Source organism: Diadema antillarum, unplaced genomic scaffold (assembly GCF_040938485.1).
Source record: "Diadema antillarum isolate AM-2024a unplaced genomic scaffold, OU_Dant_1.0 scf00000122, whole genome shotgun sequence".
Lineage (NCBI taxonomy): Eukaryota > Metazoa > Echinodermata > Echinoidea > Diadematoida > Diadematidae > Diadema > Diadema antillarum.
The window spans coordinates 1976151-1991877 of NW_027271011.1; the positions used below are offsets into that span (position 1 = coordinate 1976151).

The 15727-nt window shown below is 39.6% G+C and overlaps 1 protein-coding gene across 1 annotated transcript in view; it reads right to left on the minus strand.

The window, feature by feature from the left end:
• Nucleotides 1-15727, minus strand: part of LOC139720138 (myotubularin-related protein 13-like) — a 125232-nt gene that overhangs the window by 49320 nt on the left and 60185 nt on the right. Inside the window, exons 11-21 of the mRNA XM_071631509.1 lie at nt 11264-11404; nt 10114-10302; nt 9122-9271; nt 8316-8384; nt 7559-7717; nt 6077-6405; nt 4910-5076; nt 3716-3789; nt 2958-3153; nt 2481-2623; nt 1007-1185 (exon numbers count right to left, since the gene is read on the minus strand). Coding sequence (XP_071487610.1) covers nt 1007-1185; nt 2481-2623; nt 2958-3153; nt 3716-3789; nt 4910-5076; nt 6077-6405; nt 7559-7717; nt 8316-8384; nt 9122-9271; nt 10114-10302; nt 11264-11404 — 1796 coding nt within the window. The remainder of the gene's footprint in view (nt 1-1006; nt 1186-2480; nt 2624-2957; nt 3154-3715; nt 3790-4909; nt 5077-6076; nt 6406-7558; nt 7718-8315; nt 8385-9121; nt 9272-10113; nt 10303-11263; nt 11405-15727) is intronic.

Below are 15727 nucleotides of genomic sequence, written 5' to 3' on the forward strand. Positions count from 1 at the left end.
ATATACAGTACAAGACCCCCCCAAAAAAAGATTAAAAATATTGGTTGGAAAATTATAAATTTTGACATTTTGAAATGAAATTTCTAAAAATACAAACAAATCATATTTTCCTCCTATACACACGTTTTCTTATTCTGATGAGAAAAATAAAACATACAGTGTAAATACGATTGAAACTTACCAGTTGGCAGCTCCATAAACAGCTAATATAAATGTCTGCAAATCTAACCTGCTAGCCCCACATTTTAATGACAGCAGAGTTACTATCTATCTTCAGAGAGAAACATTTTTGACAGCCCCCATAATAAACTACAGTTAACGTGGATTGGGTTTCCATTCTCCAACATCTCCACTCCCTCCATTGAAAAATACGAGAAGACAAATGCCCAGCTGGTACAAGCCTCACACAACGTGTAGATGCACAAAAGCACTGTCATGACATTGAGGCGATGCAACACTTGCTCCTGCGACAATTGCTCCGGTCTTAAAGGGATGGTACAGTATTGGTGGAGATGAGAATTGGGCTTTTAACTTTTTGCGAAATACCAAGAAAACACTTATGATATAGTACAGAGCATACCGTTTTCAGATGAATTCAATGTTTATTTGATGAAAATCGGGTTTGGATTGACTGAAACATCCAAAAACAAAGTAAGATAAAGCGATCGTAATAAAGTGTGGGTCCCACACTTTATTAGAATCCCTCTTTTTTGGATATCTCAGCCATTTCAAAACCAATTTTCATCAAATAAACATTGAATTCCTCATAGAATTACATGCTCTTTCATATTTCATAAGAGGTTTCTCATTATCTCACCAAAAAATGTCAGAAACCTGAAATTAGGTCTCAAGCAAAACTACAAAATTGTATACGATCCCTTTAATTTCTCCAAGGACTTAGGGTTGGGGTTCAGTTTGGGGGTGGAATTTACACTTGGCTTAGCGTGCACATACTTCATGGGAGCAAATGTAATGCAACTGACATACAGCCCTGTACGCTAGTCACCTCAAGGTGGCGCTCTTCTCCTTGTGCTTCATCTGCGTAGAGAGGGCCGGGGAGATGAGGGAGCGGGGATAGGCGAACGTGTGGAAGATGGTCTGGGGGTAGCGCAGCTTGTTGCACATCTTGCGGAACGTTTCCAGCCGCTCCAGGCTCACCTCCGCGTCAAACACTATCTTCATGAGCTGCGAAGTTTGTTACAAAAGCGGAAAATGAATATAGAGACCCTCCATTGGTTGGGAAAGACATAATTCAAGCTTCAACCAATCTTTACATGTGACTGGCTAGCTTTCCCAAGCCAAATGATTATTTCACACCTTTGCCGCCTGTCTGGTGATGCATTGGGACTGCTTTCCGAAACTTTTGCAAAACTTCATAACTTCCCTAATTCTTCTCCAATTTAAATCTATTTCAAATTTCCACTGTTGTGCTGGCAAAATTTTGCTCTTTCTTCTCAGAATATCTTTTGTAACTGGTCCAGAATAGACCAGCTCTGTAATGTATTCTGATTTTGTGCACATTTTGTTCACAAAAGCTGCCCTACCAACCACAAAGCTTACCTGAGGCTTGCCCTACCTAGCAACAACTAAGTGAATTCCTGCCTGCAGAACTTAATGGGAGGAAGCAGGTGAATGAAATGCTTTGTTACTAGACTGTAGAAAAAGAAACATCCATACAATGTATTAAAGATCCCGTTTACCTTCGGGAACAGTGATTTTAGAAAAATTTCAAGATATGACATTTAATGCATATATGTGTAGGTGTGTTGTACCACAAAACATCCTATCATATACAATTTTCACGACAAAGCCTAAAATGTAAGGAGATATCTGTATTTTTCTCAATAAACCGTGACTGTAGACGGTTTAGTCTGGAAACATTTTTATTATAACTATTGTTCACACTTTGTATATTTAACAATACTTAACATCGATTTTACCAATTCAAATTTTTACAGTGGTTGTTTCTATCCCTAACTCACATTTTAAAACTATCTTAAAGCACTGACGCTGGGTTCTTGTTTCATCTGCAAATGGTAAATTATGCCTTTAAAGTTGTGATGAATTATACCCCCATTTCACAGAGATTTTTTCTCATCGGTCACTTGTGGGAAGCAAAGGTTATCGCTTCCGGCCACCCATCAAAGTGTATCGGATCACAATCCAATGATTCTAACCTGTGTTGGTTGGCTACCGATTCAGTGTCAGACATGTTGGGCGGAGATCCGATGAGGCAAGATCATCCTTTGAAGATCCACGCGCCACTCGTCTGACACTGACCTGATGGTCGACCGACATAAGTCAGATTCATCAGACTGCGATCCGATACACTTCGGTGGGTAGCCAGAAGCAACAAACTTTGCTTCCCATGAGTGACTGATGAGAAAAAAAAAATCCCTGTGGAATGGGGGTATTACAGAATCGGTCCATTGTTGTCCTTTTTAGGGCTTTCTTCCCCCTTTTTTTTTTCAGAGACCGACCTGGAAGGTGTTCGACCGGAGCTGGATGCCCTCCGAGAGGAACTGGTCCAGGTGGAAGAGGTTGCCGATGTTGGTGACGTTAATCTTCTTCTCCTTGGAGAGGGCTGAGACGGGGAAACTCCTCGTCACCACTTGCTCACAGGCTGGGGTTAAAAACATAACGACATGACAACAGCGACTACATCGAGCTTAACCATGTACTCAACATTGGGATGGATTCATTTAATAACTACGATAATAAAGGACATTTATATTGCGAATCACAGAATGCAAATGGCAATTTGGGAATGCTTCATGCCGAGGAAAAGGCCATCAGCTCCAATTCAACAAAGTTTTATGCTATCAACATTTCTGGTGTTACAGTATCAGGTTGTTTAAGAAGGTCATTTAAATTCCATAACAGAAAGAAATTAGAGTAAAATTCAACATTTTCCAGTGGAAACTCATCGCACACATTTCCGACGTCTTCTATCTTACCCTGCATGTCGATGGGAGTGCCCTTGAAGATGATGCGATAATTTGTGAGGAACACAGCGCCCTCTGCCGGCAGGAGGGTGGGGCCACCCATGACGCCCCCCTGGCCCTCCTCCCTGCCATCCAGAACCAGGTAACCACGGAGACCCTCCATCATCTTCTCCTCTCCTGGTAGCAGATTGGGTTTCAGGATCTTGGGCTGCAAGGGAGACAAACAGTTCAGCAAAAAGTCAGAAAAAAGAAAAGAAAGGCACACTAAGTTTTAGTCTCATCATCATCATCATCATCATCACCACCACCACCACCACCACCACCACCATCACCTCCATCATCATCATCATATCATCACCATAATCATCATCACCATCATCCCTATCATACCACTTTTAATCCGGGTCTGTCCCCGACAACGGCAGTGGCCAGATTTACCTCACGGCTCTCACAGCAACAGCTCTCACACTTTCTCGCGATCTCTCAAAATTTGGGGCATCCTCCTCTCTTAAGCTGACCCTCCCAAGCTCTTCCTCCAAAGTTTGTCTCTTCCACAATTTTTTCCAGTCAAATTCTAGAATTTTATTACCTGATATGACATCACTACAAGTAATATAACAATTTCATCTTCACAGCATTAGTCACCACACTGCATTACAACCAATCACCTACCAATATTTACCCATGTATACAGACTGAAGAACTTATGTTGCCCTTTTAAAGTAACAGTGCTGTGGGATCCCAAATGTAATAGATGATCAACGAATTACCTTCTGTATGGGTGGTAACCTCTTGCTCTCCCTGTTAACACCATCCAGAGTCTCTATATGCATTGCAACCAGCCCTGGAAGAAATGGTCACCAGTCAAAATAAACTGACACAAACTTCATTGAATGTATTTCACAACCAGTCTCTTATCTAAAGCTTATCAGCTGCTTTAAGCAGCTGTGTATAATTACAAAATGAGCCCTCACATGAATGATATCTAAGGTTTTGAAATATTAAATAATCATTTCCAGTTGATACAAACTACTATGTTCATTTTTCAATGATTCATTGCGATAGAAATAATTACTATTACCACTATTATCACTTGCCATGACATTCACAAGAGGAGTATTCATTATAATCAGTTCTGTTCATTACAATTATCTGTATCACTACTAACATCATGATACACTGTCATCATCTTCAATGTAGCACAGGATATTGTCACAAATGTCATATCTTGAACATTTTTTAAATCACTGCTCCCAAAGGTAACAGGACCTTTAATACAAATGTGTATCCATACACGCCTACCTGTATATTGATAAAATGATGTTCATACCATGACACACAAATTCATTTGCCAATATGCAGAAGGGTAGAGAGGTATACATGTATGTACATGAATAAATAGATAAATGAAAAGTAAATAAATAAACAGACAGATAGATACATAGACAGATGGGTAGATTGAGTGCTAGATAGATAGACAGATAGATCGTAGATAGATAGATAGATGGGTAGATAGATGGATAGATAGATAGATGGATGGATGGATAGATAGATAGATAGATAGACAGACAGACAGACATATAGATAGATAGATAGACAGACAGACAAACAGATAGATAGATAGATAGATAGACAGACAGATAGAAAGATAGACAGACAAACAGACAGATAGATAGATAGACAGACAGACAGACAGACAGACAGATAGATAGATAGATAGATAGACAGACAGACAGACAGACAGATAGATAGATGGATAGATAGATAGACAGACAGAGACAGACAGATAGATAGATAGATACAAACAGATAGATAGATAGACAGATAGATACAATAAGTGTACACAGACAGACAGACAGATAGATAGATAGATAGATAGATGAAAAATAGTCTGACATAAAGACCGATAGATGCATAGTAACACACACAAACATACACTTTCCATAGGATAATGACGCACTGACCTGGTATAAGTCCGTGTAGGTTCTTGAGGTGGTCGTGGGACACACCAGCCTCCGTACAGACCTTGTCCACAAACCTGGAGATGAACTTGATGACCTTGTTGGGGACGTCACGTGGGTCACCCTCTTCAAAGTTGCTATCAGCATCGTAGCTATCACTACCCCCGAGGCTGAAAACCATGGAGTCAATCAATGTTCATCAGTAAAATGTAACCAGGGGTCTGTTTCGTGAAAGTCTCATGAGAGACTTTTTGCTCATAAGACACATTTATGGGAGACTTCATGAAATGGATTTTACTTATCCACATAGCTACATATTAGCAACTTTGGCCATTCTGAGATATATGTGAAGACTTTTATGTGATGACTTCATGAAACGGACCCAAGGAAAATGAAATTGAACTGCATCATAATTTGTCATAATGTCGCTGAATGGGACTGACCGCTTTACTTCTCCTCCCAAAGGACTCTAGGCAATGGGATAAAGTGCCTTGCATATGACCTGCAACTGCAGCTGTCATGGGGCTTGAACTACAAAACCTCATGACTGGTCTCTGGTCTTAACTCCTCAACCATAACCGCTTCAACAGATAGATAAAGAAGTTCACTTGCAAGAATTTACCTAATTCTTCTTCTACTTGCTAACCCTTCCACACATTTGCCATGGTTCAGTTTAAATAGCTAACAGACAAAAGAACATGACTTCAGAATGACGAAGTCCTGGTTTCATAGTTAAGAAAGTAGCAATATCACAGTGTCAGAAAAGTGCTTTGACCACTTCCTGCTATTTAATGTGGAAATAAAAAGAAAGAAGATAATAGTAACAAAATAATATAAATGTCAATAATAACAACGATGATAGTAATATAACCAGCAACAATGATAATACTGATAATTAAAACAAAACAACGACAACAATTATAATAATACCAATAATAATAAAAGTATTAGTAGTAGTAGTAGTAGTAGTAGTAGTAGTAGTAGTAATAATAATAATAATAATAATAATAACAGTAATACTATTAATAATAATAATCATAATCATAATCATAATCATAATCATAATAATAACAATAATAATAATAACAATAATAATAATAGATAAATAAACAACTTATTTCAAAAAAAGAAGACAAACAGAGCCAAGAGTAAGATTAGCCCCCTGCCCACCTTCCCGTCATATTGCTGCTTCCCCCGCTGTCCCCCTCTAGAGTGACGGAGTTCTTGAGCCCCCGGGAGGCGTCCAGCGGTACGCGGAAGCACACCATGCGATTGGCGTAGTGCACTGCCTGGCTGTACACTATACTCTCTTCATTTTTTATGAGCTCGTCGCGGGTGTCCAGGCTCATGCCGGGCCAGAGCCGCAGCTGCTCGGCGGCGATCTCCAGCGCGCTGCGCTCCACCCCGGCCTGGATCAGCCCGTTGGCCGACGATGACGACGCGGAGTTGGACGTGGACTGGGAGGTGTCGATGGCGCTGACCAGGGATTCGTTGACCGTCTGCATTCATTGAGACAGTGGAGAGAGTGAAGGCAAAAGAGAATGTGAGGTATGATGGACAAGTGTAGAATCATACAAACATAGCACGACAGAAACAGACATGGATAAAGTTAATGAGGAAACATGACATGAAAGCAAGAGAATATCAATCAGAGGGGTTAAATTCACACCTCAACCTTCACCCCTCTGATTAATATTCTCTTGCTTTTATTAATGCCTTGTCCACCTTGGACTACTTAACATAACAATGTCAGAAATATGGAGCTTGGGTATCTGTTTCAAGTTCATCATGTCACTGCCGGCACCCAGGGATAGCCTGGTGGTAGTGTTGCTGCTTGGAAAGCAGTAAATGACAGGTCCAAGTGGCGTGGTTCCTTTTTTCCGACATGTTTGTTAAATCACAGATCAGCAGTTGCGATCTTACAATCTCATTTGCAGAGGGAGATAAACTGAAGAAAATTCTCACCTCAAAACATGACATCTTTGTAAAACAGTACAGTGACCCTGACCATGACTATTGACCATTTCCCCATTTCATCCTATAGAAATTACTATCTACATTATTGTACATATATTTCTACCCTTCATACCAAAACATATTACCACTGGACTTTGGTGAAATATACAAATTTGTACAGGTAACACATTCATGTCTCTCTCCCCAATATAGATGATGCCATTTTCTGCAATATAACGGAGCCAGAGGTGTGATCCGCTTGATATGATTACATGAGACTACAAATTGTACATTACTGTTAAAAAGAGACCCATGGGTCTGGCTTTCAGCTGAGCAGCACACTTCGCCTTCATGGCACATCATTGGAGACAAACTATTTTAAAACTCTTGAGATTTGGGGATCCCGCAGGCCCCCTTGACAACACCCTCCCAATAATCTTTAAGCTCATGTGAGCCAATTGACTTGGACGAACTTTAAAAGAACAGCACACGAAAGAATGCATTTAAGATCAATTTGAAACAAACTACAGTCTGTATTTCGCGAGCGAAATCTCACAAACACCACAGCAGCACACCCACCGAATATGATTCGTTTATGAAACCCAACTACAGTGCACTAATCACTCCTCGACTAGGATGCAAAAACTTTCACTTATTGCCCCATAAATCAACATCACACACTTCCCCCTCCCTCACCTCTCTCTTCTCCGGCACAGGGCTGTCGGTGACGTAGAGGCCACGAATGTTCTTCTCCACGTCGGCATAGAAGGCCGTCTCCCAGAACTGCTGGCTGGCGAAGACGGGATGGTCCTGGGTAACCGTGTAGGCAAACTGGATGATGCCGGGACACAGTTTCTGCATGGATTGAAGAGAATCCCTTGTATTCCCATTATAACGAACATGGTTATAACGAAATTTCGGTTACAACGAAGTAAAAATTCAGGCTGCAACATTGTCCGCTCTATGTTTTTTATTGCTTATTTTTTCAGTAATAATGAAATTTCGATATAACGAAAGAAAACTGCTGGTCCCGATGACTTCGTTATAACGGGAGTCCACTGTATGATGCCACTTAGTTTATCATTCCAAAACTTATGGGAGTATCGGGGTTACCCCACTGATCTCTATGGGAATTATCTGGATATCTCATTCAACCATTCATGCTGTACAAAGGAGTGAAGCCGCTGCACAACCACCTTACTAGGCACAATCTAGATGGGGCAGGCACACATTATCCAAAGAGACTGTCACAAAGATCACATGATGCCATGAGCTTCGTACACAAGTGTATGGGCAATGTGCGCGGTAAGATGGAGGTGACATGTCAAAAACTCTGTGGAAATAATCAAAATCAACACTTTGCTCGGTCAGGGATGAGTAATAAGCGTAGCAGTTTAACGCGGCTGGAGCAAAACTTGGTGGACTTTCAGATTAAACTGTTTGCGAGACTCACCCGACAGAAGGCGGTGATGAGGGGCAGCATGTCCATACTCAGACTGAACTCCTCGCTGTTGGAATCCTCCTGGAGACGGTTGCCATGGAGAGGAAGAGGAGGAAATTAAGGAAGATGAAAAAGAGATGACATCCTACCAAAAGTACAAGCTCCCTTCACAGTCTTTCTGTGTGTGGCACCTTAACATTAGAATGTCTACTCTTTATTCATTTAGGATACAATTAGGTGGTTAGAAAGTGAATACTGAATCTCAAAAAACAGTGTGATGTTATAGATGTTGCCAATATTAGTTAGTCAAACTCATTGACTTTAAAAACACATTTTCATTGTATGACTTGTATCATATGCAACATCATATAGACATGTACAATGTGTACCTTGCAACTGACAGAATGTTAACATTGTACACTGCACAATGCCATCTTGACCCTGGACTTGGGATAAATGTTATCTTTATGGACCTCAATGTTTGAAATATAAAGATAATCAATAATATAAACAATAACAATCATTATCATCACCATGATTAGATCCAAATATTATTGTATTCAATTAGTTTGTTCAAGTGACTTTGTATTAGATTTACGTATGAAAAAGACAATCAGAAATAAATTTAATCAATCATCATTACCTAAAAAAAGTGTGATTTCAGACAGTCAACTCTGTGATTCTGAAAACACAATTTTGGTTGTCTGATTACTTGTATTATCTACAAACAATAACAATCATTATCATCATCATTATCCTTATTCTGCTGGGTCAAAACTCCTCCTGGGATTCCTGCTTGCCCATCATAGCAGTCTCACCTGCAGGGCAGCATTCATGAGACGGACCACCATGCCAAACTGCTGGGGCTCCAGCATGGCGCGGTTCTTGCTCACGTGGGCTTCCAGCTCGTGTAGCAGCGCCTGGCGGGCCACGCGGCTCTTCAGGGAGCGCATCACGGCAGGGAACAACTATAGAGGGCGACAGACAGACAGACAGAAGTGCGATGGACCATCCAGTAGCATAAGTTCAAGTGCAAAATTGAGAAAACTCTTATATGTGGCATGTTCATCTGCACTCAACTCCAACCATACTACCACGTTACTTCACATCTAATGTACGAGCAAATGACAGAGTGTACAATTGTATATTCACTCATCGTCACAATCAGTATGCAGTCAGCATTAGTGCTGACTGATATTGATGGAGTGTCTGGTACATATTATTAATTCTATCACTGCAGAAATTGAAGGCATCCACAGCTTTACCCACTTGCCTATTACGAAGCCTTTTGCCAAAAACAATTACTATTATGTTAATCTGAGTTGACATACGATTGGTATGTATAATGCTTTGCTGGGGAGGATTAGCATGGATGGTACTGGCTGAAGTATCACAGAGCAAGTTATGAGGAGGCAAAGCTGCCGCATAGAGAGAAAACACATTGCAAAACCTCTTTTTTATGAAAATATCATAACCTTTATTAACTTCAAAAACTGTTTTAAAGTTATTATAAGTGCCAGGCTTAGAGACCAAGTAGTGTGGGGATAAATGGCTGGTCAGATTAAATTGATCTTCCTTCCCTACCCAGCGGGATACATTCAAAAACAATGAATAGCCCTTGTTAGTGGATATGTGCATCATAGCTTAAGCTCACAGTTAATTGTTGACTCTAGTTGAGATTCTTAGGCTTTGTGTGTACTTAGAGATCAGTGATACATGTAATGCTGTACACATCAATTCGTTGCAGGGATTTTCAAATGCATCTGAGCCGCTACTGGGTCTTTTAAAGACACGCGACCTTTGAACTCACCCGCCTCGCATCCAGGATCTTGTTCTCAAAGATGAAGTTGATGCAGGTCTTGAGAACCTCCAGCCGACGGGCGCTGTTGTTGATCAGGTTCATGTGGTCCTCGTACGATGTGATGGGTGGCCCGTACGGCACGTTGGTGGCTTTCGGTGTCCGCGGCTTTAGCAGGTTCGGGTTCATGCTCTGCAGAATCTGTCATGAGGAGGTTTGAGGTGATGCGAGAATTTCAATCACGAGGACATTTAATATTTCATTTCATTTGCAGGAACTATAGAGATTATGATACTATGAAGTGAGTGAGGTGCACAAGAAGAAAAATGCCAATTATAAAGTCCTAGTCCATAAAGGCACGTACAATCTTGTAGACCCAAAATTCAAGAGGAAAATATCGGATCTCATGATGTCTGCTGCTATCTTTATAACGAGAATCGATGATGTACAGTATAAAGCTAGTTGAACAGTCAATCAATATAGATTGCCAATGAATAGTGAGTCCGCTTTCTTTTGTGCAGATTTGATAGTTATTCAAGACTCGCTCCCATCTGAGGGCAAGAAATGAACTAAAGGTGACATTATTTTGACTATGAAATCTTCTAGTCCACTAGGCAGCCAATGTTGTATGATGTACACTTTTATACTTTGATTTGTTCCTTAAACTGTTGAAGACTGACTGATTTTCCTGTAACAGGCATTTCCCATTTACCCCAACCCAAGAATACTTGGGACTCGTCTTCAATGGGTTAACCATCTCAGCACCAACTGTTTCAAATTCCAACCACCATCCTATACCACAGTTTTATCCTTGGCAGTAATGAGATTAACTCTATATGTGCCACGTTCGCACCTCTAACTAAGTTGACGGGGTGCCAATTTCACATGTTCTGCTCAAAAGCACACACACAAAAAAAGATCGTAGATTTGTCATACAATTTACATCAAAGCAAAGTTTGGCATTTTCTCAAAAACTTTGCTCATTACATTTCCAGGGTAACAAAAATCCACTTTAAATTAAAGAGATTTGAAAAGCGAATTGTTTCTCCAAAGCATGGCTACATTGGTGTCTCAGAATAATGTGGCACACAGGGGTTTACACCATGGCACATAAAGAGTTAAAGGAGGCAACGTGTGGAAGATGGCTGAATCTAGGACTCACCGCCTTTGCCTGTCCATCCTCGATGACGTCCTGCACTTTGCTGCTGGCCAGCGTCGGGAAGGGCACCTGATGGATGCGGGTGTGGGCCCCCTCCGTGGGCTTGGGGATCTTCTGGAGGTACTGGGCCTTGGTGGGATTCTCCTGGAGGGATCAGAGGGCGGGGCAGAGTGAGACCAGTTTGCAGTGAGGTGGAGCAATCCAGTAAGTTTTTTTTTTTCTGGATAAAAATCTTGCATGCACGTATGGATTCATGAGGCAGGCTCAGCAAAAGGAAATGTAAAAGAAATGTAAATGACCATGCCGGTGGTAAGAAATTAAAATCCTTTTGATGCACAGGATATGCATTCTGTTAATACTAGGGTCATTACCAAATAAAAACATAAAATAGTGATGTAATGAAAGGTACAAATTTTTGAGGGCAGGGACGCAAAAATGCTCTCTTCTTAAGACCCATGCAGTACAATGTAGCCTTAATCTGCCTTATAGTACGGAGCTCTATGGTGCTAAATACATAAACACGCCTTTTTTTCCCTCTTTAATGTTTATTTCCTAATTACTTTGGGTCTAAGGGGAAAAAAAGGAGCTTACATTTCGAAATATAATATGGTGTAATTATGACTGCATCTTTTGTACTTTACCATCATATTTGACATTTGGCAATGTAACAACATACAGCGTACCATGAATAGCAGTCACACAAATTTCATTACAAGTCATTATTTGTTGATGGTTAGTAATACCGTTTATTTCTAATTGATATCAATGATTCTATGCTAAGAGCCACCTTTTTGCAAAGCATTGTAATACTTGGTGTGAACAGCATCTATTAAATATCTATTTTACTTGTAACTATTGTCACAGCTTCAATGGCAATCTCATTTTAACATAAGATTCGACGGGAATTCCTTTTGCAAGCCTTTTAGGGGATTTCGAGTAACTCGAATACCTTCACCATTAAAACATGTTTTGATATTTGATATATGATACAAAAATGTGCGCCTGCATTTACATTTTGCTTATGTCATAGCCCCAGCATACCAGCATATCAAACAGAGTCATCAAAGTTGTTTTCTGGCATCAAAACTGGTCTGACATTTAATATGGCATACATGCTTCAGTTCTAAAAATGCCATCCCCTTTTATTTCATAAGTTCTACATCAGACAGGGAATGGGGGGGGGGGGGGGGGAATCATTTTCCTTAAAAAAAAAAAAAAAAAATTAATCAGACAGCGGGAATAGGAACTGTTGTGTGCATTTATTCACACCATCCCCACTCATTCCCCCCCCCCCCACCAACCAGCTCCCCCCCCCCCAAAAAAAAAAAACAATCCAGAAAGTGTAGTTTTGTAGGCCTTCCAGGGCCCCACTTCATGAAATATGTTAGGATAGCAACTCTTGCTGGAATGGCAACTTCTCAAAGCAGCGGCCAATCACGAAGCATGATTCTTGTTACCATGCCGATTGCCATTCCACCCAGACTTGCAATCATATTAACTTTTCATGAAATGGGGCCCAGATCAATTCCTCTAGACTGGAATAACATGACACTAATTTAAATGAGTACAAAAGTTGGCATCTAAATTGTTTAAACCACAATACTACGTACAATCTGTATCTTCAGGTCTACGACAAGCACCTACACTGTAATGCGGATCGTTCTCTCTTTGCTTTCGAACAACACAAAGTCAGAAGTTACCCACATGGCATATTGGTGCTTGCACAAAATCGTAATCCAATCTTTAAAAGAAATACAGTGTATGGTCGGTGCTTACACAAATCATTGACTGGTGGGTTATCTTTGACATAAACGCTTAATGATACTGCATACACCATATATTTCACAGGGTTTTTATTTTCGCAAAATAATTATACAGTGACTCTGATCTTGATATGAATGCAACGTGCATGCATACATTGCTCTGTTGATTCTTTGGTACTGTACTCCACGATGACGAATTTAACCACTCGCAAAATTGTTGGGAAGTCTCAATTTGCACAAAAATTAGACTCAATAAATATATGGCATATACAGCATTATGCTGACAAAGTCTACTGATATTCTACAAACTCTTTTTTTGGTTTCTATGTCAAAAAGGGTGGAATTGCGAGAACTGTGAAATCAATGTGTCAAGTAGACAGTATATAAATACATAACTGTGCATAATGTGTAAAAATTAATTTAGTGACAACAGGCATAAAGTGTGAAAAACCTTTAGTGACCCACGAGTAAATGGTGCGAAATTACCAAAATGGTGATTGATTTGAATACATTATATATATGTGTGAATATAATTTCTTTTTAATCACATGATTATGAGAACCACAGATGAAATGGCCCACCAAGAATAGATGATCATACAGAATTCATAACATTTTGAGAAAGGTGGTGATGACTGTAATACATTGAACCATAGACAATGTTAGAATACTGGAAAACCAGAAATTTTCATGTGCCTTTCGATTTTGCAAATGTAAAGATTCACAAAATTAAAATGCACGCAAGAGTTCTTGTCTATGCTATAAAGTATTGAGCGCCAGTGGCAATTTGCGAAAAAAATTTCATGCCACCAATATTTCTTGCTTTATTGTAGTAATATACCTATTAGTGATATTTGTGCTGTTTTCAATCTTTTTTTTTAGTGGATCTCATAACAGCCCGCCAAATTAAAAGACCTTGTGATCAACAGCTGTATTTACAAATCTTTTTCTAATTTGTATTTAGGATGGTGTCCTTTTCGTTGAGATGGAGATTCAGGCCTTAACTTTTGCCGAGATGATCAGAAACCACTTATATATGAAATATTGAAGAGCCTACAATTTTAAGAGGAATAAAAGGTTTATTCAATGAAAACTTGTGTTGAAATGGCCAAGATGTCTAAAAACAAAGTAAAACAAAGTGGCCCCTAATAAAAGGAGGGACCCACCTTTTATAAAGGACCACTTTGTTTTGCTTCGTACTCTAAGCCATTTTAAAACAGACTTTCAACAAATAAACATCTAATTCCTCTTTGCATTGTAGGCTCTGCAATATGTCATATATAAGTGGTTTCTAATCACTCACCAAAAGTGAAAACCTGAATCCCCATCTCAGCCAAAACTGGATCATCCCTTTAAAATGTCATCTCTATTCACGGAACCTTTTCCTTGTAATGATCTGCATATATCAAGGAACTTCTCCTGTGCATATGACAGCAGACAGGGGGGAAAAAAATAAATGAACTCCATAAAAGCATAGAAGGGTAGGGTAAAATGTGACCAGGTGGGAAAGGTGGAGGGGGGTAACAGAGTAGGGTGTGTCTCTTTGGATACCGGTATTAGGGGTCAGATACGGGGTTTGGAGGGTGTGGAATTTGCATGGGTTTGCACAGAGTATTAGGGATATTATACTGGTGTTTCCAACAGTACACTTTGTGAAAGATGATGTGAAGAACACTGACAAGTATAGCTGACGAAATGGACGCTGATTCTTCAATACATGAGATGGAGCTTAAAGGGATCGTATAGTTTTGGTTGAGACCTAATTTCAGGTTTCTAACATTTTTTTGGTGAGATAATGAGAAACCTCTTATGAAATATGAAAGAGCACGTAATTCTATGAGGAATTCAACGTTTATTTGATGAAAATTGGTTTTGAAATGGCTGAGATATCCAAAAAAGAACAATTACAATAAAGTGTGGGACCCACACTTTATTACGATCGCTTTGTTTTACTTTGTTTTTGGATGTTTCAGTCATTCCAAACCCGATTTTCATCAAATAAACTTTGATTTCCTCTTAAAATGGTATGCTCTGTACTATATCATAAGTGTTTTCTTGGTATCTCGCAAAAATTTAAAAGCCCGATTTTCATCTCCACCAATACTGTACCATCCCTTTAAAGTCGAGAATCGACAAAGGGGGCATGTACAGTGTACAGGTACGTACAGCACAGAGACTTGATACAGCTAATCAGCCTATGGCATTTGAAGTACTTTTAAAGCAAAGTAAGAGTGCATTGCACTATGTACAAGAAAGCTAACACTGTCAATAGCCATCTACATGTATGAAAAGTTGTGTGTCATTTGGATGATTAAAATTTCTTGGCCATGTACATGGCTGTACACGACTCTGCTCACTATATCTACAGGGCCCTATGCATTATTTCTCAGTGGGATACCAATAAATTTGTTAACAGGTTTCTCTAATGCCCACTACACCACAAAGATATAATTGATAGCAACCTTGCAAGTACTACTTTTTTATTTAGTGACACAATGCCCTCACCAAACCACACTCTTCTTAATTATCATAATGATAATTTTTCAATATCAATATATCATCAGTTTCTTTATCATTATCATCACCAATATTGTTATGATTATCATCATTATCATCATCAACAGAGGAAAAGTACAAAATCATTTCTCGTTGCAGTGGAAACTTTATCTTTCGAAGACAATGCAGTCAAAATGCATATATGGATG